Below are 27,691 nucleotides of genomic sequence, written 5' to 3' on the forward strand. Positions count from 1 at the left end.
AGCAGGTGGGCGGCCGAATCCGGTCTAATTCTGGTAGGGATAACATGTGCAACTCGCTCCCCCCTCCTGTCCGATCTGCCTTCACTGAAAGCCTGGTACAGAATGTGCTTCAGTTATAAGCTGGGGAAAAAAAGGCGAGTTGTACAAATCTGCAACATCTAAAAAAAAAAAACGCTTTGCAATGAGATCTTCATTTAAATGTCTGATCCGAAAGGTAGAACTATAAATAAACGAAAGTGGAATTTGCAATCCTGGTGATTGCATTGAGCAGGATACAGTTGTGTTTGTCCTTTTTCGGCTGATAAATGATCGTCACCCAGGGATATAGAGAGAGTCAATTTTTACATTCTTTATCTCGGATGCCAAACACCCCTGCAAATGTCATCCTGTATTTCTCTCCACCACCCACAGTCCATCCGGCCAGGAAACAATCAGTTCACTGATCGCCACTTTGTGAGAGTTAAGCCAGGCAAAGCTACATTAATGCAGCAAGGGTTTGTGCATTGGCGCCAACATCAAGAAAACCTGCATTCTTCGCCTCGCTTTATAAATAATGCTTTCTTTCATATCCGCTAAGACAACCTTTGCGATATCCACTTATCCACGCTTGGAGTTTCTTTTCCCTTTGTTCCATTATATAGGCCACTGTTTATCAATATAGGTTTCTTCCTATATTATAAAGTCAATCTATTTCCCTCACTGTGTCGCCAGGCTTGTAGTCTAAATATGTTATGTAGGTAGATTTAGCAGCTTCCACATACTCGTATGATCATTGAATCTCTTGCTGGTAGACTAGCCTTCTGCGACTAATGGATGGGGGATAAAGGGTTACTGAGGTTTCAAAGGGTTATTGGGTGTTAAAGCACGGTAGGCTTCCAACAAGGGAAGGTTTTACGAGTCTTTAGTAACTGGAGTTAATGAGCTTCTAGCCACAAATGGGTTAATAGAAGCACCACTGACACCACAGAGAGTAATTGCTGTAATAATGATCCAAATACTCTACAGTCCAACACACAGATGATGATATTGTGCGGTCTACAAATAATTACATCTAGGCTATGGGACCGAACTCACGATTCCTCCCTGTGGTCCCATTAGAGGATAAAATCGTGTTTGAGGATGAAAAGCTGTCCATCAATTGTTCTCTCCCTCTCTGCCCATTCTCATTACTAGTTGCCGAAGGTCACTAGGGCACCCAGATAAAAGCACACGGGTCGGCGAGAGCGGAGATACCTTAACTCGTTTGTCACTGTAGATAAATAGACACCATGTACACTAACAAAAAATCATGCTGATGGGGAAATTTGGAATGGAGATTGTGAGTCTCAATGGGGAGAGGGAATGGTGTGAGTGATGGCAATATCTTTATACAATTGGGAATGGAGATTGTGAGTCACAATGGGGAGAGGGAATGGTGTGAGCGATGACAATATCTTTACATCAATTGGGAATGGAGATTGTGAGTCACAATGGGGAGAGGGAATGGTGTGAGCGATGACAATATCTTTACATCAATTGGGAATGGAGGTTGTGAGTCACAATGGGGAGAGGGAATGGTGTGAGTGATGACAATATCTTTACATCAATTGGGAATGGAGATTGTGAGTCTCAATGGGGAGAGGGAATGGTGTGAGTGATGACAATATCTTTACATCAATTGGAAATGGAGATTGTGAGTCTCAATGGGGAGAGGGAAAGGTGTGAGTGATGACAATATCTTTACATCAATTGGGAATGGAGATTGTGAGTCTCAATGGGGAGAGGGAATGGTGTGAGTGATGACAATATCTTTACATCAATTGGGAATGGAGATTGTGAGTCTCAATGGGGAGAGGGAATGGTGTGAGTGATGACAATATCTTTACATCAATTGGAAATGGAGATTGTGAGTCTCAATGGGGAGAGGGAAAGGTGTGAGTGATGACAATATCTTTACATCAATTGGGAATGGAGATTGTGAGTCTCAATGGGGAGAGGGAATGGTGTGAGTGATGACAATATCTTTACATCAATTGGGAATGAAGATTGTGAGTCACAATGGGGAGAGGGAATGGTGTGAGTGATGACAATATCTTTACATCAATTGGGAATGAAGATTGTGAGTCACAATGGGGAGAGGGAATGGTGTGAGTGATGACAATATCTTTACATCAATTGGGAATGGAGGTTGTGAGTCACAATGGGGAGAGGGAATGGTGTGAGCGATGACAATATCTTTACATTAATTGGGAATGGAGATTGTGAGTCACAATGGGGAGAGGGAATGGTGTGAGCGATGACAATATCTTTACATTAATTGGGAATGGAGATTGTGAGTCACAATGGGGAGAGGGAATGGTGTGAGCGATGACAATATCTTTACATTAATTGGGAATGGAGATTGTGAGTCACAATGGGGAGAGGGAATTGTGTGAGCAATGACAATATCTTTAAATTAATTGGGAATGGAGATTGTGAGTCACAATGGGGAGAAGGAATTGTGTGAGTGATGGCAATAACTTTACATCAATTGGGAATGGAGATTGTGAGTCACAATGGGGAGAGGGAATTGTGTGAGTGATGGCAATAACTTTACATCAATTGGGAATGGAGATTGTGAGTCACAATGGGGATAGGGAATGGTGTGAGTGATGGCAATAACTTTACATCAATTGGGAATGGAGATTGTGAGTCTCAATGGGGAGAGGGAATGGTGTGAGTGATGATAATATCTTTACATCAATTGGAAATGGAGATTGTGAGTCTCAATGGGGAGAGGGGATGGTGTGAGTGATGGCAATAACTTTACATCAATTGGGAATGGAGATTGTGAGTCACAATGGGGAAAGGGATTGATGTGAGTGATGGCAATATCTTTATACAATTGGGAATGGAGATTGTGAGTCACAATGAGGAGGAGGAATGGTGTGAGTGATGACAATATCTTTACATTAATTGGAAATGGAGATTGTGAGTCTTGATGGGGAGAGGGCATGGTGCGAGTGATGACAATATATTTACATCAATTGGGAATGGAGATTGTGAGTCTTAATGGGGAGGAGGAATGGTGTGAGTGATGACAATATACAGGTCCTTCTCAAAAAATTAGCATATAGTGTTAAATTTCATTATTTACCATAATGTAATGATTACAATTAAACTTTCATATATTATAGATTCATTATCCACCAACTGAAATTTGTCAGGTCTTTTATTGTTTTAATACTGATGATTTTGGCATACAACTCCTGATAACCCAAAAAACCTGTCTCAATAAATTAGCATATCAAGAAAAGGTTCTCTAAACGACCTATTACCCTAATCTCCTGAATCAACTAATTAACTCTAAACACATGCAAAAGATACCTGAGGCTTTTATAAACACCCTGCCTGGTTCATTACTCAAAACCCCCATCATGGGTAAGACTAGCGACCTGACAGATGTCAAGAAGGCCATCATTGACACCCTCAAGTAAGAGGGTAAGACCCAGAAAGAAATTTCTCAACAAATAGGCTGTTCCCAGAGTGCTGTATCAAGGCACCTCAATGGTAAGTCTGTTGGAAGGAAACAATGTGGCAGAAAACGCTGTACAACGAGAAGAGGAGACCGGACCCTGAGGAAGATTGTGGAGAAGGACCGATTCCAGACCTTGGGGAACCTGAGGAAGCAGTGGACTGAGTCTGGTGTGGAAACATCCAGAGCCACTGTGCACAGGCGTGTGCAGGAAATGGGCTACAGGTGCCGCATTCCCCAGGTAAAGCCACTTTTGAGCTACAGAGAAGCAGCACTGGACTGTTGCTAAGTGGTCCCAAGTACTTTTTTCTGATGAAAGCAAATTTTGCATGTCATTCGGAAATCAAGGTGCCAGAGTCTGGAGGAAGACTGGGGAGAAGGAAATGCCAAAATGCCTGAAGTCCAGTGTCAAGTACCCACAGTCAGTGATGGTGTGGGGTGCCATGTCAGCTGCTGGTGTTGGTCCACTGTGTTTCATCAAGGGCAGGGTCAATGCAGCTAGCTATCAGGAGATTTTGGAGCACTTCATGCTTCCATCGGCTGAAATGCTTTATGGAGATGAAGATTTCATTTTTCAGCACGACCTGGCACCTGCTCACAGTGCCAAAACCACTGGTAAATGGTTTACTGACCATGGTATTACTGTGCTCAATTGGCCTGCCAACTCTCCTGACCTGAACCCCATAGAGAATCTGTGGGATATTGTGAAGAGAAAGTTGAGAGACGCAAGACCCAACACTCTGGATGAGCTTAAGGCCGCTATTGAAGCATCCTGGGCCTCCATAACATCTCAGCAGTGTCACAGGCTGATTGCCTCCATGCCACGCCGCATTGAAGCAGTCATTTCTGCCAAAGGATTCCCGACCAAGTATTGAGTGCATAACTGAACATTATTATTTGTTGGTTTTTTTGTTTGTTATTAAAAAACACTTTTATTTGATTGGATGGGTGAAATATGCTAATTTATTGAGACAGGTTTTTTGGGTTATCAGGAGTTGTATGCCAAAATCATCAGTATTAAAACAATAAAAGACCTGACAAATTTCAGTTGGTGGATAATGAATCTATAATATATGAAAGTTTAATTGTAATCATTACATTATGGTAAATAATGAAATTTAACACTATATGCTAATTTTTTGAGAAGGACCTGTATTTACATCAATTGGGAATGGAGATTGTGAGTCTTGATGGGGAGAGGGCATGGTGCGAGTGATGACAATATATTTACATCAATTGGGAATGGAGATTGTGAGTCTTAATGGGGAGCCGGCATGGTTTGAGTGATGACAATACATTTACAGTGCTGCAGAACATCCTGTCAATATAGAAAATAATAAAATAAAAACTAGTAAATAAATACATAAACTCATGAAAAATAAATGCATAATCAAATAAACAAATACAAGAAAAGCATCAATTTTTTTTAAACATAAAACAAGTCAATATCCAAAACATATAGCAGTCAACAATGGTGCGCGAGCAGTAAAATGTAATCATCTGCTATGAAGATTAGTTTCAGCAGGTCAAACATGCAGGGTAATTAATACAGACAGGCGTATCACTCCTAATTACAAGGATTTGGAATGCATATGCTGCACAGATGTATGCACCAGGCAGGCAGATGACGAGCCTATACAGTCATCTCTTATAGACATCTATAGATAAACAGATAAAGAAACTCACAGCGTCGTCCTCCAATATAGCGCAGCCTAAACTGATGATCAGTAGTATTTAAGAAGAAGGGAGGGGGCTGAGCGGATGCTGTCCTCAGACAGACAGGCAGCATCCAGGGATCACAATGAGTTTCACACTGCCTTTTCCTATAATGAAAGGGACGGATCACATTTGAGAACACAATAGATAGGCACAATGTGTTTGCAGTGCTCCCCCAGCAACAAATTTTCGGAGCGTGACGTCACCCTCTCTCGGTCCGAGGGAGCCTGCAGCGCAGAAGCCCAATCATAGGAAGCAGAGAAGGGAAGGCGTCCACGGCGGCAACTACTCCCAGTCACGGCAGTCTCCCACTCAGATAACTTCTACCCACATTTCCCCAGAGATCATGGATAGGGACAAATGAGCCGAGCTGGGGACCCCATGCTTTGATATGCAAACCTGCATAGGACTTGCAAGGAAGAAAAGCCTCACGCTTTCCTGATGTGTGAGTACACAGTTAATATTTCTGCACGTTTTCAAAGAATATGCTGGGAATCACTGGGAAGCCGTGCGATCGGTCCGGGAAGAGAGAAAGTGGGGGCTTCCAATTCATTAGGCGGCTCTAGAAACCCATTTTTTGATAGTCTTTCTGCACTTTGACATTTGTTCGCTGCTTTTCATTGTGTGACACAATTCTTCTTTTTTTTTTTTGTTTGTTTTTTTTTTTTTCTGTTTTCTCGTTTTTCCTTCAAGGTTTTACAATAGGCACCAGATCTTGGATCTGTGGATTATAAAGATGCTGAACAGCATTTTGTTGCTGAGTATTATGTCAGTGACTGCAATCTTAAAGACAGAGAGTCGTAAAACTGCCAAAGATATATGCAAGATCCGCTGTCTGTGCGAAGAAAAGGAGAATGTGCTAAATATTAATTGTGAAAATAAAGGGTTCACCAGCGTCAGTTTGCTGCTGCCTCCCCAGTCCAGAATATATCAGCTTTTCCTTAATGGCAACTTACTGAGCAGGCTGTATCCCAATGAGTTTGTCAATTACTCGAATGCAGTCACTCTACATTTGGGGAACAATGAGCTTCAAGAGATCCGAACTGGTGCTTTCAACGGGCTTAAGACACTGAAAAGATTACATATGAATAATAACAAATTAGAAGTGCTGAGAGAGGAAACTTTCCAGGGCCTGGAGAGTCTGGAATATCTGCAAGCAGATTACAATTTCATCAGTGTTATTGAAGCTGGTGCTTTCAGCAAACTGAATAAATTAAAAGTCTTGATTCTTAATGACAATCTCCTGCTCTCTCTCCCGAACAACGTCTTTCGCTTTGTACTTTTAACTCATTTGGATCTGAGGGGCAACAGGCTGAAGATGTTGCCTTTTGCCGGTGTCCTTGAGCACATTGGAGGCATTATGGAGATTCAACTGGAGGAGAACCCTTGGAATTGTACCTGTGATTTAATTCCCCTCAAAGCATGGTTAGATACCATCACTGTGTTTGTTGGCGAGATTGTGTGTGAGACTCCTTTTAGACTCCATGGAAAAGATGTTACACAGCTCACTAGGCAAGATCTGTGTCCCAGGAAAAGTGCAAGTGATACAAGTCAGAGATCTGTACATCCAGCATTTCCAGATACTCGCATACAACGGATGCCTCCAACCTTTAACCCTGCATTGAGCCCAACCAGAGCCCCAAAGGCTAGCCGGCCACCCAAAACCCGGAACCGACCCACGCCTAGAGTCACAGTTTCTAAAGATCGGCAGATTTTTGGGCCTATCATGGTGTATCAGACCAAATCTCCAGTTCCTCTAAGCTGCCCAGAAAGTTGTGTCTGCACATCTCAGACCTCTGACAGTGGCTTGACTGTCAATTGTCAAGAGAGAAAAATTAGCAACATTTCTGATCTTCAACCCAAGCCCAGCAATCCAAGAAAGATGTATCTGACAGGTAACTATCTTCAAATTGTTTATAAGACTGATCTTCTAGAATTTTACTCTTTGGATTTGTTACATTTAGGAAATAATCGAATAGCAGTCATACAAGAAGGTGCCTTTTCAAACCTGACAAGCTTACGGAGACTTTATCTTAATGGCAACTATCTTGAGATACTACATCCAGCCATGTTTGAAGGCTTGTACAGTTTGCAATATCTTTATTTAGAATACAATGTTATAAAGGACATTTTTCCACGTACCTTCGATGCTCTGAGCAACCTACAGCTCTTATTCCTGAACAACAATTTACTGAGATCACTGCCTGATAATGTGTTCGGTGGTACTGCCCTTACAAGGCTAAATCTAAGGAACAACCATTTCTCATATCTGCCTGTAAAGGGAGTTCTTGATCAGCTCACTGCCTTCATACAGATAGATCTCCAGGAAAACCCTTGGGATTGCACGTGTGATATATTAGGTCTGAAAAACTGGATTGAGCAATCAAGCTCCACTGTGGTCGTTCAGGAAGTAACATGTGAGTCACCACTTAAACATGTCGGAGAGCATCTAAGGATTGTGTCTAAAGAAGCAATCTGTCCAGAGAACCCCCATTTGGCTGACGCAACTGTGTTATCTTTCAACCATAAAACCTACACGCAACATCCATTGGGTTTATCGCCGAGTCCTTATCCAGAAATTCACACCGAGGTTCCTCTGTCAGTCCTCATTTTGGGATTACTAGTGGTTTTCATTCTTTCAGTATGTTTCGGGGCAGGCCTGTTTGTCTTTGTGTTGAAAAGGCGAAAGGGGGTACAGAGTGTTCCAAACAGCAGTGCCAACAATCTAGATATCACTTCTTTCCAACTGCAGTATGGGTCTTACAACACCAACTCCAGCGATAAAACTGAGGCCCATGTGTACAATTACATCCCGCCACCTGTTGGGCAAATGTGCCAAAACCCAATCTACATGCAAAAAGAAGGAGACCCTGTTGCCTATTATAGAAACCTTCAAGAGTTTAGCTACAGCAAACTGGACCACAAAAAAGAGGACCCATCTGCGTACACAATAAGCACAACTGACCTGCTGGAAAAGTCCTGTGCTACAGCAGAGCCAGAACTTTTGTACCAGAATATTACAGAAAGGGTGAAGGAATTGCCCAGCGGAGGGGTAGTTCATTATAACTTTTGCACCTTGCCTAAAAGGCAGCTCGTGCCTGCGTATGAATCGAGGCGCCAGAACCAGGACAGGATAAATAAAACTGTTTTATATGGCACCCCCAGAAAATACTTTGCAGAACAATCTAAACAGGAGCATCTTCTCCTTCAAGGAAAAATGCAATCAGAGCCAGATTACCTTGAGGTTTTGGAAAAGCAAACTGCAATAAGTCAGCTGTAGGCAACATTTCTAGAAAAAAAAAAATACATTGCTTCACGCTTGTTGTTTATATGGAATGTCAGAAGCAATTGTGCATACACGGTATGCCTTTTATTAAGCTACACAGGTACAGATACATTGGAAAACCATTGGCATTGGGGACAATGTATCCTAATTTCCTTTTCTTTAAATTATTTCTACATTATAGTTCTAAAAAACAGTTTTCTTTAAATGAATGTTTTTTTTATCACTATGTTTTTTTTTCTTTTTTGGGGTTTGTTTTTGTTGTGTTTTTTTTTTTCTGAGAGTGAATCTTTCAATCTAATGTTCTAAAGAGTAACTAGAAGATCTCCGGAGGTCTCAGTGAAATGAACTTTTTTCTTTCTTTCTTTCTTTCTTTCTTTCTTTCTTTCTTTCTTATGTAAATAACATGTTACTGTTACAAATCAGTTACCTACTGCGGCCACTGGGCGTCACTTTTTTTTTTGTGTTAAAGTGCCTTTGCACTTTAAATAACCTAAATGTTGCTTTTAGCTTTTATACCATGGATATATTTTAATGTGCGGTATTTCAGAAGAAAATATATATTGTATATCCCGTAAAGATTAAGAACGATCTTTTTTGTATTTTGCAAAAAAAGAAAAATAATAATAATAATAATAATGTCCAAATCTGTCGGACGCTGAAATAATTTAAAAAGGGATTGTTTCGATTGTACATCTCTCCTTGAGATTTCCTTAAAGATGTAAATTTTCAAGTATAGAGTTCTAGAAATTTAGAAATGCTTATTTGAAAAAGGAATGTACATGTGTGTATGTATGTCTATCTGTCTATCTATATATATCTATATATATATATATATCTATCTATATATATCTATATAGATAGATATATATATGTGTGTATCTATATATATATATAGACGTATATGTATATATACACACATATATACATATATATATATGTATATATATGTATATATAATGTGTGTATATATATATATATATATATATATATATATATATATATGTATATAGATAGATATATAATATATAGGTATCTAGATGCATATATACACACATATACATCGTATATAGTTCTTGCTTACTTTTTTCAGCACTACTGATAATGCTAATTCATTGTTTTAAGACTATTTTCCTAATTAAACGAGAGTTAAATGATATGAAATATTTGTGTTTCTCTCCTTTGCTGACTTTTTTCTTTTACAACGTATGGCTTTTGTAACATTTGTTTGACAGATAGTGGCATTTTGGAGGGATTTGCTAGACTTTTTTCTCGCTCTATAAATGCTCAAGATGGCAATTTACAGAAGCTATAGCATTAATTGCAGTCCATGTGTATTTTAAGCAAACGATTGCACAATTAAAATGATCAAAGTGCAATATCTGCATCCTAAATAGTCAGTAAACATTTCCTATGCAGGCATAATTGTGGGGAATTAAACAAACGCCCAATTATTTAAAACAAAAACAGTTTTGTTTTTTGCCTATTGTAAATCCTTATGCAACTGGGATGGTGATCTGCATATAAAGTAGGCCAAGCTTTTCAAATCTTTACTAAAGCAATTGATGGAGCCTGAAAGAAGCACACTGTTTCCTTTTTCATAAATAGGTTGCTGCACATAATAATCCGTTATTATCATGCAGGGATTGAAGTGGTCGCTGATGACTTTTATTTTATTTATTTATTTTTTTTAGAATTTCTATAAATTAGAAGATATTCAAAAAGTCATTCTGGAAAAAATAAAATGTATGTTTTAACATTGTTTAAGTGCTGTCTCGCTCTAATGATAGGAATCCCAGTGTAAGATAGGTTTGTGCCCTCCTTAACATTCATATCAATCACCGAGTCTGCAGTGAGCTGCTATAGCAAAATGGAAATGCAAGCATATTAGGAAATCTTCAAGGATTATATGAGAAAGCAGTATCCAGACACATATCTTTTTATATATCTCTTTTCTGAGGATTTCTACTAGACGCAATGATAATTCCAAGTTATCACATAAGAAAATGGTAGTGAGATATTTCCATGAGTTGTGAGGAGCTAATTTTTGCTGAAGTTGACAGTAGTTTTATAACTATTTTTTTTTCTGGGCTCTACAGCATGTACATCACCAATAATAAGCTTTATATCGAGGGGGACTCTAAAATAGTATGACATGCATTTTCCCTGATAGAAACTTATAGTTGGTGCCATTAGGCCACATGGTCATGGTGAAGAAGATGAAAATTACATTAGCAATTTTGATTTTGATATGTTTATTATTCCATTCAAGTTACTGGTTGGGGGAGGGGAGAGTAAAGTAATATTACAATGTAAAGCACTGAGCACGCCCTACCATGGGAAATTTAGAATTCTGGGTGGTAATGTAAGATGCACCTTGTGGGGATCTGCCACTAAATGGCCACACATACTTATTCTAGTCTCAGGTTGGACATCTGTTATGACCCCAATGGCGAGGGTCTCAGAGGAACGTGGAAGTCTGCAAGATACAAAAATCCAGCTCATAGGGCAGTGGTAACTGGGTTGACCATATATCTACTCCTAACGCCAACACTAGAAGTAGCCGGGGGTCATACCTACGTTGATCCTAGATGACTCGCGCCAGCCGGAGAATCTAAATACCCCTAGTAGAGGAAAACAAAGACCTCTCTTGCCTCCAGAGAAAGGGACCCCAAAGCAGGATAGAAGCCCCCCACAAATAATAACGGTGAGGTAAGAGGAAATGACAAACACAGAAATGAACCAGGTTTAGCACAGAGAGGCCCGCTAACTAATAGCAGAATATAGAAAGGTAACTTATATGGTCAACAAAAAACCCTATCAAAAATCCACACTGGAAATTCAAGAACCCCCGAACCGTCTAACGGTCCGGGGGGAGAACACCAGCGCCCTAGAGCTTCCAGCAAAAGTCAGGATACAGATTAGGAACAAGCTGGACAAAAATACAAAACCAAAAACAAATAGCAAAAAGCAAAGTAAATGACTTAGCTGAATAACCGGACCAGGATCAGTAGACAAGAGCACAGCAGATTAGCTCTGATAACTACGTTGCCAGGCATAGAACTGAGTGTCCAGGGAGCTTATAAAGCAACGCCCCTAACTAACGACCCAGGTGCGGATAAAAGGAAAGACAGAAAAACCAGAGTCAAAAAACTAGTAACCACTAGAGGGAGCCAAAAAGCAAATTCACAACAGTACCCCCCCCTTAGTGAGGGGTCACCGAACCCTCACCACGACCACCAGGGCGATCAGGATGAGCGGCATGAAAGGCACGAACTAAATCGGCCGCATGAACATCAGAGGCGACCACCCAGGAATTATCCTCCTGACCATAGCCCTTCCACTTGACCAGGTACTGAAGTCTTCGCCTGGAGAGGCGAGAATCCAAGATCTTCTCCACCACGTACTCCAACTCGCCCTCAACCAACACCGGAGCAGGAGGCTCAGCAGAAGGAACTACAGGCACAACGTACCGCCGCAACAAGGACCTATGAAATACATTGTGAATAGCAAACGACACAGGAAGATCCAGACGAAAAGATACAGGATTAAGGATTTCCAATATCTTGTAAGGACCAATAAAACGAGGTTTAAATTTGGGAGAGGAGACCTTCATAGGAACAAAGCGGGAAGAAAGCCATACCAAATCCCCAACGCGTAGTCGGGGACCCACACCGCGGCGGCGGTTGGCAAAGCGCTGAGCCCTCTCCTGTGACAACTTCAAGTTGTCCACCACATGATTCCAGATCCGCTGCAACCTATCCACCACAGAATCCACCCCAGGACAGTCAGAAGACTCCACATGACCTGAAGAAAAGCGAGGATGGAAACCAGTGTTGCAGAAAAAAGGCGAAACCAAGGTGGCGGAACTAGCCCGATTATTAAGGGCAAACTCAGCCAACGGCAAGAATGTCACCCAATCGTCCTGATCAGCAGAGACAAAACACCTCAAATAAGCCTCCAAAGTCTGATTGGTTCGCTCCGTCTGTCCATTAGTCTGAGGATGGAAAGCAGAGGAAAACGACAAATCAATGCCCATCCTACTACAAAAGGATCGCCAGAACCTGGAAACGAACTGGGATCCTCTATCTGACACAATATTCTCAGGGATGCCGTGCAAACGAACCACGTTCTGGAAAAACACAGGAACCAGATCGGAAGAGGAAGGCAGCTTAGGCAAAGGAACCAAATGGACCATCTTGGAGAAGCGATCACATATCACCCAGATAACAGACATGCCCTGAGATAGCGGAAGATCAGAAATGAAATCCATGGAGATATGTGTCCAAGGTCTCTTCGGGACAGGCAAGGGCAAGAGCAACCCGCTGGCACGAGAACAGCAAGGCTTAGCTCTAGCACAAGTCCCACAGGACTGCACAAATGACCGCACATCCCTTGACAAAGAAGGCCACCAAAAGGACCTGGCCACCAGATCTCTGGTGCCAAAAATTCCCGGGTGACCTGCCAACACCGAGGAATGAACCTCGGAAATGACTCTGCTGGTCCACTTATCCGGAACAAACAGTCTGTCAGGTGGACAAGACTCAGGCCTATCAGCTTGAAATCTCTGCAACACACGTCGCAGATCCGGAGAAATAGCTGATAAGATAACTCCATCCTTAAGAATACCAACAGGATCAGCGACTCCAGGAGCATCAGGCACAAAGCTCCTAGAAAGAGCATCGGCCTTCACATTCTTTGAACCTGGTAAATACGAGACAACAAAATCAAAGCGGGAGAAAAACAATGACCAGCGGGCCTGTCTCGGATTAAGGCGTTTAGCAGACTCGAGATACATCAGATTTTTGTGATCAGTCAAGACCACCACACGATGCTTAGCACCCTCGAGCCAATGACGCCACTCCTCAAATGCCCACTTCATGGCCAACAACTCCCGATTGCCCACATCATAATTTCGCTCGGCAGGCGAAAACTTCCTAGAGAAAAAGGCACAAGGTTTCATAACAGAGCAACCAGGGCCTCTCTGCGACAAAACGGCCCCTGCTCCAATCTCCGAAGCATCCACCTCAACCTGAAAGGGAAGTGAGACATCGGGCTGGCACAAAACAGGCGCCGAAGTAAACCGGCGTTTCAACTCCTGGAAAGCCTCCACGGCAGCAGGAGCCCAGTTAGCTACATCGGAGCCCTTCTTGGTCATATCCGTCAAAGGTTTCACAACGCTAGAAAAATTAGCGATAAAACGACGGTAGAAGTTAGCGAAACCCAAGAACTTCTGAAGACTCTTAACTGACGAGGGCTGAGTCCAATCAAGAATAGCTCGGACCTTGACCGGGTCCATCTCCACAGCAGAAGGGGAAAAAATAAACCCCAAAAAGGGAACCTTCTGTACACCAAAGAGACACTTTGAGCCTTTGACAAACAAAGAATTTTCACGCAAAATTTTAAAGACCAACCTGACCTGCTCCACATGCGAGTCCCAATCATCAGAAAAAACCAAAATATCATCCAGATAAATGATCAAAAATTTATCCAGATACTTCCGGAAAATGTCATGCATAAAGGACTGAAAAACTGAAGGCGCATTGGAGAGCCCAAAAGGCATCACCAAGTACTCAAAATGACCTTCGGGCGTATTGAATGCGGTTTTCCATTCATCACCTTGCTTAATGCGCACAAGGTTGTACGCACCACGAAGGTCTATCTTGGTGAACCACTTGGCACCTTTAATTCGGGCAAATAAGTCAGACAACAGCGGCAGAGGATACTGAAATTTGACAGTGATCTTATTTAAAAGCCGATAATCAATACAAGGCCTCAAAGATCCGTCCTTTTTAGCCACAAAAAAGAATCCTGCACCAAGAGGGGAAGAAGACGGACGAATATGTCCTTTCTCCAAAGACTCCTTGATATACGAACGCATAGCGGTATGTTCAGGTACCGACAGATTAAAGAGTCTTCCCTTAGGAAATTTACTGCCTGGAATCAAATCTATAGCACAGTCACAGTCCCTATGAGGAGGCAATGCACTGGACCTGGACTCGCTAAAGACATCCTGATAATCAGACAAATACTCCGGAACTTCCGAAGGCGTAGAAGAAGCAATAGACACAGGCAGGATATCCCCATGAATACCACGACAGCCCCAACTAGAAACTGACATAGCCTTCCAGTCCAGGACGGGATTATGGGTCTGTAACCATGGCAGCCCTAAAACAACCAAATCATGCATTTTATGTAAAACAAGAAAACGTATCACCTCGCGGTGTTCAGGAGTCATGCACATGGTAACCTGTGTCCAATACTGCGGTTTATTTGCTGCCAATGGCGTAGCATCAATACCCCTAAGAGGAATAGGATTTTCTAATGGTTCAAGAGTAAAACCACAGCGCTTAGCAAATGACAGATCCATAAGACTCAGGGCAGCACCTGAATCTACAAACGCCATGACAGGATAAGACGACAGTGAGCAAATCAAAGTTACAGACAGAATAAATTTAGGTTGCAAATTTCCAGCGGTGACCGGACCAACAACCTTAGCTATACGTTTAGAGCATGCTGAGATAACATGTGTAGAATCACCACAGTAGTAGCACAAGCCATTCCGGCGTCTATGAATTTTCCGCTCATTTCTGGTCAGGATTCTATCACATTGCATTAAATCAGGTGTCTGTTCAGACAACACCATGAGGGAATTTGCGGTCTTGCGCTCCCGCAATCGCCGGTCAATTTGAATAGCCAGTGCCATAGCATCATTCAGACCTGTGGGAATGGGAAAACCCACCATAACATCTTTAATGGCATCAGAAAGACCATTTCTAAAATTAGCGGCCAGTGCACAGTCGTTCCAATGTGTCAGCACGGACCATTTCCGAAATTTTTGGCAATACACTTCAGCCTCGTCCTGCCCCTGAGACATAGCCAGCAGGGCCTTTTCTGCCTGAATCTCAAGATTGGGTTCCTCATAAAGTAAACCGAGCGCCAGAAAAAACGCATCAATATCAGCCAATGCCGGATCTCCTGGCGCCAGCGAAAAAGCCCAATCTTGAGGGTCACCCCGTAAGAACGAAATAACAATTTTTACTTGCTGAGCGGAGTCTCCAGATGAACAGGGTCTCAGGGACAAAAACAATTTACAATTATTCTTGAAATTCCTAAACTTAAACCTGTCTCCGGAAAACAGTTCAGGAATCGGTATCTTAGGTTCTGACCCAGGACTTCTGATAACATAATCTTGTATGCCCTGCACACGAGTAGCCAGCTGGTCCACACTTGTAATCAAGGTCTGGACATTCATGTCTGCAGCAAGCATAAGCCACTCTGAGGTAAAGGGGATGAAGAAAAAAAAAAAAAAAAAAAAATGAGAGAGGAGAAAAAAAAAAACTCAGAATCTTCTTTCTTATAATCCCTCTTTTGCAATGCATTAAACATTTAATATAGGCCTGGCAAACTGTTATGACCCCAATGGCGAGGGTCTCAGAGGAACGTGGAAGTCTGCAAGATACAAAAATCCAGCTCATAGGGCAGTGGTAACTGGGTTGACCATATATCTACTCCTAACGCCAACACTAGAAGTAGCCGGGGGTCATACCTACGTTGATCCTAGATGACTCGCGCCAGCCGGAGAATCTAAATACCCCTAGTAGAGGAAAACAAAGACCTCTCTTGCCTCCAGAGAAAGGGACCCCAAAGCAGGATAGAAGCCCCCCACAAATAATAACGGTGAGGTAAGAGGAAATGACAAACACAGAAATGAACCAGGTTTAGCACAGAGAGGCCCGCTAACTAATAGCAGAATATAGAAAGGTAACTTATATGGTCAACAAAAAACCCTATCAAAAATCCACACTGGAAATTCAAGAACCCCCGAACCGTCTAACGGTCCGGGGGGAGAACACCAGCGCCCTAGAGCTTCCAGCAAAAGTCAGGATACAGATTAGGAACAAGCTGGACAAAAATACAAAACCAAAAACAAATAGCAAAAAGCAAAGTAAATGACTTAGCTGAATAACCGGACCAGGATCAGTAGACAAGAGCACAGCAGATTAGCTCTGATAACTACGTTGCCAGGCATAGAACTGAGTGTCCAGGGAGCTTATAAAGCAACGCCCCTAACTAACGACCCAGGTGCGGATAAAAGGAAAGACAGAAAAACCAGAGTCAAAAAACTAGTAACCACTAGAGGGAGCCAAAAAGCAAATTCACAACAGACATCACTACAAGACCTGGCTAATTGATTTTGTCTTACCCACTCTAACAGCTATTGGAGATCATTTTTATGTATTTTGAAGGCTTTTTCAAAAATTACCAGAGGACCTAAATCTATTATTTACCTATCACTTTGAAATTCTATATTGTCTTTTTTTTTCTTAACAATGTGGCACATAGAAACATGTTTGGCTTCCCTAGAAAGCAGAGTGATCCAAATGATGGGTCTGTTAAGGCAAAGGGGCCAAACCATCTTCGATAGCTGAAGACCAAATGGTCTTTCATCCAACAACTAAAAGTAGATGTTCAAGCCTAGCTTATTCTCATGTCAATGTGTTCTCAATGGGAATAAGAGAAGACATTACTTTTTTTTCCTATGAGAATAAAAGTATTGGATATGTTGATTTCCAACTTGCCAAATTTTTCTTTATCCAATATCTGCCATAAGGGAAAAATCAGGACATTAATATACAAGTTAGGGTACCGTCTCACAGTGGCACTTTGGTCGCTACGACGGCACGATCCGTGATGTTCCAGCAATATACTTACGATCTCGCTGTGTCTGACACGCTACTGCGATCAGGGACCCCGCTGAGAATCGTACGTTGTAGCAGATCGTTTGAAACTTTCTTTCGTCGTCAAGTGTCCCGCTGTGGCGGCATGATCGCATCGTGTAACAAAGGTGTGCACGATATTCTCCACCTCCTCTGCTGATTCTACATCGCAAATACGTCATGAAATTATCGCTCCAGCGCGGTGCATTGCGAAGTGTGACCGCAGTCTACGACGCTGGAGCGATAATGGAGCGACGCTGGAGAGTCACGGATCGTGCCGACATAGCGACCAAAGTGCCACTGTGAGACGGTACCCTGAGAGTTCCATGGTTGGCCACTTCTGCCAAATTCAGCAGATCTGCCCAAAGTTGTCAAATTTGTAGGAGAACCTCAACTCTTGGCCAGATCAGTCAGTTGAAATAAAAGACCATTTTCCCAAGGGCATTTTGTTTATACAGTGGAATACCGGAATTATATATGATACGATACGATACGATACACTTTATTGATCCCGTGGGAAATTATTATATATCATAGATTATTTAATAGATATGTTTGATACACAAGTGTGTATTGCTAAGGGAGATTTTTTTTTTCTTAAATGAGTTGTCTCCAGAAAACCATTATTTTCATATGACTTCTTTTAAGGCTTATGGAATAGTGGGGAGAGAATACTTTACTTGTGTTCCCTTCTGTTAGAAAAAGGGAAGACTGTGTAAGGCCTCTTTCACACGTCCATGTCTCCAGTACGTGTGGTGACATTTTTCATACATACCGGAGACACATACACATATAGACCCATTCAAATAAATGGGTCTGTGCACCTGTCAGTGTGTTTCCACGGTCTGTGTGTCCTTGGGCAAAACACACTGACATGTCCATTTTTTACCATCAGCACTGATGGCAAAACATCCCGCACATGTGCACATGGAGAACATACATTGATGTTCTCCATGAGACATGCATCGGCACCAGGGAAGAAGAGCCACAGTAAGCGCTGTTCCCCAGTGGCAGGTGCTGAAACCGGCTTTCATCATTCTCCCCTGCTCTGCTGGCAAGCAGAGGAAAATGATGAGCATTATAGTAAAATCCATATGACAGCAGGTGGGGGCTTTTGGGACTCTTACCGCTATCATCCGACTCCTGCTGCCGCTAATAACTGGGACAGTAGGTGCGGATTGATCGGGGGTATTCTACAGCCGTCGGCTGGGATCTAAGGAAATAAGTGAATGAAAAACCTGATGTGGGTTCCCCCCTATTTTCTTGAACCAACCAGACAGAACTTAGAGCTGGGGGCTGCAACCCTCAGCTGTCAGCTTCCTCAAGGTTGGTTATCAAGAATAGAGAGGTGCCTGTGCTATTTTTTTTATTATTTAAATAAATAATTTAAAAAATTGGAGTGGGACCCCCCCCAATTTTGACAATTAGCCATGCTAAAGCACTCAGCTGGGAGCTGCTATTCTCAGGCTGGTAAGGGGCCATTGATATACCCCCCCAGCCTAAAAACAGCAGCCCACAGCTGCCCAGAAAAGGTGCATCTATTAGATGCGCCTTTTCTGATGCTTTGCCCGGCTCTTCCCAGTTGCTCTGTAGTGGTGGCAAGTGGGGTAATATTTGTGAGGTTGATGTCACCTTTCAGGCGACATCAAGCCCGCGGCTTAGTAATGGAGAGGCGTCTATAAGACCCCTATCCATTACTAATCCTATAGTTATTCTATACAGATACACAGACACAGATATCTCTGGTACCTTTTTTTTCCAGTACCGGAAATAAACGGACGTGTGAAATAAAGAAGATCTATCACAATGGCATACCTAATCTGAGTTGCTGGGTCAGTTATTCATTGCTGGGATGTAATTCTATATTTTTCCTATAAATTGAATATCCAATGCTTAAGAATTATACTCTTCTATGTCCACAGCTGAAAATGTATTGTCAGTCATTGTGTCCCGCCATGATAACAAAAAATAGAGGAGGTGTCTGAATCCATAGAATTGATAATGGAGCTGACTTCATTTTAGAAAACCATTTGACTTGTCCCATTTTGTGTCTGAACCAGAAACTAAAATATACCTTAACACTGGTGGATACACAGAAGATGGCCATTATACAATAACAATATATGGGCCTTTTAGGGGTCCTTCATAATGCAAAATTCCACATGTTATGGAGCTGAAATTAATATGTCTGTCCTCACACCCAGGGACTTCTATAGATTGATGTATTACACCTTATTAATTGTCCACACTATGAACCACCAGATCCCTTATGTTTCTCTTGAAAAATACTTATTTTGCCATAGAATCTAATGGTGATGAAAATGTAGATAAGATTGTGCAAAGACCAGATGTTGAAGACACAAAGTTGACCCTAAATGTGACTATATAGTGCTATGGCCACCTAATTGGTCTAAAGATAGTTAATGAGGGTTTCCTACTTGTGATAATTGCCATGTTCTAATTAATTTAGGACCTGCTTTGCACAGTGAGATAAACTAATCACTAGGCAACAGTTTTCATAAAGTATTCTTTTACCTGAATTATATAAAATAAATAATAATAATAATAATAGTAATCTGTTTCCTTGATCTTATGGACACTCTTGACTACCAGGAAATTAAATAATTGCTTTTTAAAAAGTAAAATGCAGGTCCTTGAGAAATATTGTCCTTAACTGAAGACATTAAATGCTACTAAGCAACCGGCGATTGTGTAGAAAATACTTAAATTAATGTTTAAATTGTGTACTTATCGAAAAGGAACCAGACAGGCTTACCAGCACTGTAGCTTTCTATCCTAGAGCAAAGATCTCCACACAGCATGGCAGATAACACTTGTGAAGAAAAACAACAAAAAGGTTTTTATTAAATGCTGCAATCTTTAAACATACAACTTTGAAAGAGAAAGCCTGCTGACGCGTTTCAACCGCGAGTAACGTCCTTATTAGTGATGAGCAAGTGTACTCGTTGCTCGGGTTTTCCCGAGCATGCTCGGGTGGTCTCCGAGTATTTGTAATTGCTCACAGATTTAGTTTTTGTTGACGCAGCTGCATGATTTACATGTGGGGGTTGCTTGATTGCTAGAGAATCCCCACATGTATTCAAGCTGTCCATCAGCTGTAAATCATGTACCTGAGGCAATTGAGTATTTGTAAGTGCTCGGAGATCACCCGAGCGTGCTCGGGAAAACCCAAGCAATGAGTATACTCGCTCATCACTAGTATTTATGGTCCGTTTAACCTTTACCGATTGTGAAATAGCCTGTTTAGAAAGGCAGGCCACAGTAATCGAAGCACAGTGTGCAATGTGTAGTAGATCATTCAGTGGAATAGGCTGCCAGGGTTCTCGGTGGTGCAAGCCCTGTTTACAAGACCGCAGAGAAAGATGATCTCTAGTGTTGTGCAAAAGATCATTTATCCCTATGATTGGGCATTTTGCTCATTCTTCTGGTGATCATTAGCCTTAAGAACACATAGTCACAATTATCTTTCAGTATAAATGCAGCTTTAGTTATAACAAGAATAAGATTAATACTCAAGCCTGAAATGCGTCGACTACCGTTCTCCACCCAAATTGTATATTGTAACTTTGAGGAACACAGATTGAAGCTTTTACTTAATGCTTGTGTTGGACACATGGACAATGGTAAATATGTATAGATAAAATATTGAGTTCTTGTTGTAGAATTTGTGAATGAAATGTGAATATACATAACTATGCTTTTGTTAAAGGGGTATTATGGAACATATAGGATTTTCTTTGTGTAATGCAAGGTTTGCACTAATCTTTTGTGCATCAATGCCTTATGGTTTTCAAAATCTGTGCTCGCATTCAGACAATAGGAGCCTTCATTGTTTACACTGTGAAAATAAAAATCTGTCTTGCTCATCCCATACACACAGGTGCTCAGGCTACACACCTGCATTGTAGGCTTCTTTCTTAATCTCTAATCTAGATTATGCCAAAAATAATGGCAAAAATAGTGCCTTGCTGTTTTGTCCATTAAAATATTGGAAAGCTTGAGAAAAATTCCATGGGTAGCATTATATTTAATGGGTTCCATTGGATTTTGTTGGTGTTGGGCACGCATGTGGTCATGATGGTCATTATAGTCAATGGAGTCCTTCGGAGTTTGATACTGTTGGGCATGCATGTGGTCCGGCGCTGCTGTTAAATTTATTGCTCCCCTCCTATGTCGCAGCAGAATAATTGATTTTAAAAAATGTAAATATGAACAAAGCCTTAGAGCTGGTTTACGTGGACCGAACGGCAGCACAATACGGCCATTGATCAGTAAATTTTTACCGATCGGCAGTCATTTAAATGCCTGTTTGCGCAGGCAGACCAAAGTAAACAATGCAAACTGAGCGATCTAGATCACTTAGTGCACAGAAGCGGCCATGGGTCTTGGCAGCACAATTTCTGTTTTCACATTGCCAAGAGCGATAGTTTGTTGCCTCGTGCAAAAGATCATCTTTCCCAATGAACAAGCATTTTGCACATTTATCGGTTGATCAGCAGTCTGATCACACAGCAAAGTAAACATGGTGTTGTAGTCCAAATGGAAAAGAGGAAAATTAAAAGGTAGAAGGGCAAAATGAGTAATTGTAAGTGCAAAGTGCCATATAATATGATGATTGAAAAACTTTGATGGAAGTGCTTTTTAAGTGACTGAAAGTGAAGAATTAACATAAATGAGAAAAATAATGATTACAAATAAGACATTGGCAACCTTTTCCTGCAACCGTAATAAACCTCAAAGAAAAAAGAAAAAACAGGTAATAAGATACGTATGAGAAATAAATAGAATTGTTTCATATAAAACTGTAACTATGATCTACATAGCTCACACTACTATATATCATTTGTGAAAGGACTGTATTCATTAAAGAAAAAACTAAAGTAGATTTATTATGCATTAAAGCCTGAATGACAATTTACAGCATGTCACTTTCTGAAATGAAATAATATTTAACACTGAAGTTTTACTTGTCTCTTGGTGAATTACTATTCTCCTTCTAACTTATTGCTGCATACAATGCTGTGATTTATACGATTGCTGTAATGAAAAAGGTATTGCATTTGCTAAATAACCTTGCGCATACATCATGCTTGCTCTCATGTTCATAAGGTTTTATTACTGTGTTAAACTTTTCCTTGTCTAAATGTAACATTGATGGTAAAAAGCTGAATGTGCAAGACTTCCCCCATGCGGTGAAGATTCTACTTATATATATATGCAAATACAACAGGGATGTTTGGCATATTTTAATAATTCATTGGAGATATGAACTATACCAACAGTTCCACTAAGATTTTCACCCATTCTTCAGTTTGTACTGTAAGGGAATGTCCACCTGGAATCCACCTGAAAAAGTGCTAAAAAATGCTACAAAGAATGAGCATATTCACAGCAATGTAAAAAATAACTTGCTGTGCATATTTTCCATGTTCTGTCACTTCTTTTAGCTGCTTCCAACTTCAAAAGCTGGGATGTGGTTAAAAGATGTAGGATGTTTTCTCTTTGGGCTATTTAAAGTTAAATTTAGAAAAAAGAAAGACTTCGGCAGTGAAGCCTATGCAGAAATGACAGAAAAGACAAAAAAGACGTTTCAGGAAATACGTAGCCGGCATTTTTCTTGAAATTTTTTCACCTTGAAATACTCTAACTGTAAAGAACCATTTCTTATTTAGTGCTAGAATCACCTTTCCTCCACACACCTGGAAGGATTTTAGCGTTGCTCACAGCTGAGACCACTGGCGTGTGGATAGCAAGGCACTTATCTCCACATCCTCTATGAACCCGCCTGCCTTCGCTTGGGTCTTCCTCCCCATTCTGCAGTTTGCAGACAGGTAGGATGCAGGCTCCACATTCTTGATGATCCTTCATCATGTTAACTTGGAAAGCCTTTCACCTACCCTGATCATGGTCATAAGTGATCACATAGGTGACTGGGTTGAGCTGTTGGTGTATGATGTACGGGCCCTCCCAGGCCGCGTGAAGCTTTTCTTTTGGTATGGGGACAAGCACCTCCACCTTCCGACCAACCTGGTAGGTCCGCTCTCGGGCGTTCTGGTCATACCAATGCTTCTGGTCAGCCGGGGCCTGCTTTCTTCCACCTGTAATTAATGTCCTGGCATCCTTTATGAGAGTCTTGGAAGGAATAAATAAGAGCCAATCCTTTGTATTGACCCCAGATATATTTCTACATGAGTCATCTTTTTTCTAAGGTAAATGAGCACAACTTTTCTAACCTAATTTTGTAAATGAAATCTACCATCCCATTTTAAAGGAACCTATCCTGTTCAAAAATGTTATTTACCTGAGGATATGGGGTTAATCTGCAAGTAAGTGATGTTAAACTCCTGCCTGGTTGCCCTATTGGAAGAGCAGCTACAGGGAGAAAATTAACTTATATCCTCTCTGTACCCGCTCGCCTTCAGCCATACAGTTGTTCAGAAAGTGGTCACAATCATTTCTCACTTTACAGTTAGCCCAACTGTAGTCACTCCATGACACGCTATTTAACAGCATGCTGTCTTTACATGTACACTGCAGAGCAGGCTGCCAATTAAAGTGCAGGGGAGTGATTACAGCTGTCCCACACAGAATAGTAAGTGGTGACTATTGCAGCTCCCTGCAGTGCCCCCATGACTGAAAGCTAACAGCTACAAGGAGGAAGTAGGCTCATTTTCTCCATGCAGCTGCTCTTCCTGTAAAGTAAGCAGGATGGATTTTAATGTTTTTATCTCCAGATTAACCATATACCTACAGGTAAAAAGCATTTTTGGACATGACAGGTTCCCTTTAATTATGCTTGCTTTTGTACTCACTCTGAATTTCCAGTATCCTTTTTGGAATATGAAGCACAAAACTGGATTCAATGTTGAAGATGTGTCCTCATTGAAGTTCTAGACTTTATTCATTTTGATGATAAGCTGGAAAGAAAGTCTCCTTCCTGGAAATGTTGTATTATTATTATTTATTTATATAGCACCATTAATTCCATGGTGCTGTACATGAGAAGGGGTTACATCAAAATACAGATATCACTTACAGTAAACAAAACTAACAATGACAGACTGGTACAGAGGGAACAAGACCCCGCCCTTGCGTGCTTACATTCTACAGGATTATGGGGAAGGAGACAGTAGGTCAGGGGTTGCAGTAGCTCCGGTGGTGATAAGGTGGCCGTGTTGCCATTACAGGCTGTAAGCTTTCTTGAAGAGGTGGGTTTTCAGGTCTCTTTTGAAGGAACCAAATGTGGTCGATAACCGGACTTGTTGGGACACAGAATTCCAGAGGATGAGGGATATTCGGGAGAAGTCTTGGAGGTGATTGGGTGAGGAGCAAATAAGGGTGGAGGAGAGAAGGAGGTCTTTGGAGGACTGGAGTTAACATGAGGGAAGTTATTGGGAGATTAGTTTGGAAATATACGGTGGAGAAAGGTTATGGATGGCTTTGTAGGTCAGTGTTAGTAGTTTAAATTAGATACGCTGGGAAATTGGGAGGCAATGAAGGGATTTGCAAAGAGGGAGATTAGTTTGGAAATATACGGTGGAGAAAGGTTATGGATGGCTTTGTAGGTCAGTGTTAGTAGTTTAAATTAGATACGCTGGGAAATTGGGAGGCAATGAAGGGATTTGCAAAGAGGGGAAGCAGGAGTGTAGCGAGGAGAGAGATTAATTAGTCGGGCAGCAGAGTTAAGGATGGACTGGAGGGGTGCGAGAGTGTTAGAGTGTAGGCAACAAAAGAGGATGTTGCAGTAGTCGAGGCGGAAGATGATTAGGGCATGCACAAGCATTTTGGTAGAGTGAGGGTTGAGGGAATCTGTCACCCCCAAAATCGAAGGTGAGCTAAGCCCACCAGCATCAGGGGCTTATCTAAAGCATTTTGTAATGCTGTAGATAAGCCCCCGATTTATCCTGAAAGAAGAGAAAAAGAGGTTATATTTTACTCACCCAGGGGCGGTCCTGGTCCAGTTCGGGTCCGATGGGCGTCGCGGTCCGGGGCCTCCCATCTTCTTATGATGACGTCCTCTTCTTGTATAAATGCTGCGGCTCCGGTGCAGCATACTTTGTCTGCTCTGATGAGGGCAAAGCAAAGTCCTGCAGTGTGAAAGCATCGGGAAAGGTCAGAGTGTAGAGAATTGTCTGTTAGCTTTGGCTGTAAGTAAGTCTTTAGTCAAGGGATGGCTTTTTGAGGATAGGTGTGACTCTGGAATGTTTGAGAGCAGAGGGGAAGGTACCAGAAGTTAGTGATAGGTTGAAGAGATGGGTTAGCGATGGGATTAGTGAGGTTGGGGAGGAGGTGGGATGGGGTCAAGTGCACAAGTGGTGAGGTGTGATTTGGAGAGAAAATGAGCAAGCTCCCCTTCAGTGATTTTGGAAAGAGAAGTTATGGGATTAGGGCAATGGTTTGGTATACAAAGGCGTTGTGGTGGTTTGACAACAAAGGCTTGCCTTGTTTGGTTTATCTTATTTTTTAAGTTCGTGGCAAAGTCTTGTTGTATGGACATCATGGTATAGAGAAAGAGGAACTGAGCACATAAGTTTGTGGTAAAACATTCAATATCAGGCTAAGGTCATACAACTAATTTTTTCTCATCAGACAACAAAAAAAATCGGTCCGATTATGCTATTCACACTCACACAGCGTCTGATCACAGTGTGTTCCAATTTTCTTAGATGCAGAGAACGTTTTATTTATCTTCTCCATGCAGTGTGTCAATGAAAATTGGACCACACTCGGATGTCATCTGAACTTGGTCTGATGTGTTCCAGGGACTCATAGACATGAATGGTCGAGTGCCATAAGTTTGGAGGCAACTTGTTCATGCTACAATTTTGTCCTTGGGCGAAAGTTGGACATATGCACTCCTCACTGATTAACACGAAGACAAGTGCTATTTTTCAAAATGGATAGCACTAGTCCGACATTTACTGTAATGTTCCTGAACCCTAACTTGTATTTGGTTCTAAATAAATGATTGACTGCACATTTATACAAGAGAAGATGACAGTCACTGATTAGGACCACCCCCTTCAACTTTCAGTCCAAAATGAACAAAGGAATTCAGAAAATTACAAGCTATAATGACTATTTTCCCAAAAACCTATAAATCAATCTATTCAACTTCTCCTGATCTACAAAGTTGCACAGCATTTTGGTTGATAGGTCCATTTAAATAGTCATACAGTATGTTCTAATTTCTCAGTTGTCTGCTAGGCAAAGCACGGCTATTTTATAGTGAATCATACCTCACTCAGCTTGTATCATCTGTTATATAATTTACAGCCGAAGGGTAGAATTAGTTTCTTGGATCAGTCCTGTTCAGATTCTGGCCATTTGATTTGGCACAGAACAAATGAATGCTTACATTGCCTGTCATGTATTTCCATCATGTGGCATTGTGCTAAATAATATAACTCAGTGCTTCCTAGCAAGTCAATGTCTGTGATCTGCTGGCACTGTTAGAAGGTTCTGGTTGACAATCTGTCCCCTCTAAAGAAAAAAGAAAAACACAAAGGAAAACTCTGCTCTTTGATACTATTTTGTAATATTTTATGGCATGACTGAATCAAATTGTCCCGAAAGACAGAATCATTTATCAAAAATAATAGTTACTTCTCAAAATGGACAATAACCACATATAACCCTTTCCATAATTAAGCACCAGAAAAAAGGTCAGAGAGTATTTATTTAATCAAGAATAATGAAAATTAGAAATCAGAGTGACACTGAAGAAGACCGGCGAAACGTGCGTTACAGCGGCAGGTGGGGATCCACTATTCACCATTTACACTTCATGTAAGTTACACTGCTCATCATGTGTCAGCTATCTGAGTATTTATAGTTTACATATGTAGTGTGCACTGTTGCACTTTATCTCTGGCTTAGATATACAGCACGTATTACTGCCCTTTTACTCCAGACTTGACTGATCATTTGTATGTACCTATACGGAGATGTTGTTGCTGTAACTAGTCTTAGCAGTTGTGCTGCATTTTCTATATACTAGGACCCCTGATGGGATCATTTTTATGCAGACCTAATATTTTTTGGTATTTCTTAGTGCACTTTTATGTACTATATGTATTTAAATATTGCTACTTTGTAACAGATATAATTCCTAGCATCCCCTGATAGCCCTGCTTTTAGTGTCACTCTGATTTCTAATTTTCATTATTCTTGATTAACCCCTTTACCCCCAAGGGTGGATTGCACGTTATGGACCGGGCCAATTTTTACAATTCTGACCACTGTCCCTTTATGAGGTTATAACTCTGGAACGCTTCAACGGATTCTGGTGATTCTGACATTATTTTCTCGAGACATACTGTACTTCATGATAGTGGTAAAATTTCTTTGATCTTACCTGCGTTTATTTGTGAAAAAAATGGAAATATGGCGAAAATTTTGAAAATTTCGCAATTTTCCAACTTTGAATTTTTATGCAATTAAATCACAGAGATATGT

General features: G+C 41.2%; 1 protein-coding gene and 1 long non-coding RNA gene across 2 annotated transcripts in view; one reads left to right on the top strand and one right to left on the bottom strand.

The window, feature by feature from the left end:
- LOC138661976 (uncharacterized) overlaps positions 1 to 5,234 on the bottom strand; it is a 208,009-nt gene extending 202,775 nt beyond the window's left edge. Inside the window, exon 1 of the long non-coding RNA XR_011317991.1 lies at positions 5,180 to 5,234. This is a non-coding gene — a long non-coding RNA (uncharacterized lncRNA). The remainder of the gene's footprint in view (positions 1 to 5,179) is intronic.
- A 36-nt stretch (positions 5,235 to 5,270) lies between these two features.
- SLITRK2 (SLIT and NTRK like family member 2) lies at positions 5,271 to 9,433 on the top strand. The gene is made up of 2 exons (XM_069747039.1): positions 5,271 to 5,654; positions 5,903 to 9,433. The coding sequence occupies exon 2, from the start codon at positions 5,946 to 5,948 to the stop codon at positions 8,487 to 8,489; it is 2,544 nt and encodes an 847-aa protein (XP_069603140.1). The 5' UTR covers positions 5,271 to 5,654; positions 5,903 to 5,945; the 3' UTR covers positions 8,490 to 9,433.
- Positions 9,434 to 27,691: the final 18,258 nt, after the last annotated feature.

The sequence above is a fragment of the Ranitomeya imitator genome, chromosome 2 (genome assembly GCF_032444005.1).
Source record: "Ranitomeya imitator isolate aRanImi1 chromosome 2, aRanImi1.pri, whole genome shotgun sequence".
Taxonomy (NCBI): Eukaryota; Metazoa; Chordata; class Amphibia; order Anura; family Dendrobatidae; genus Ranitomeya; species Ranitomeya imitator.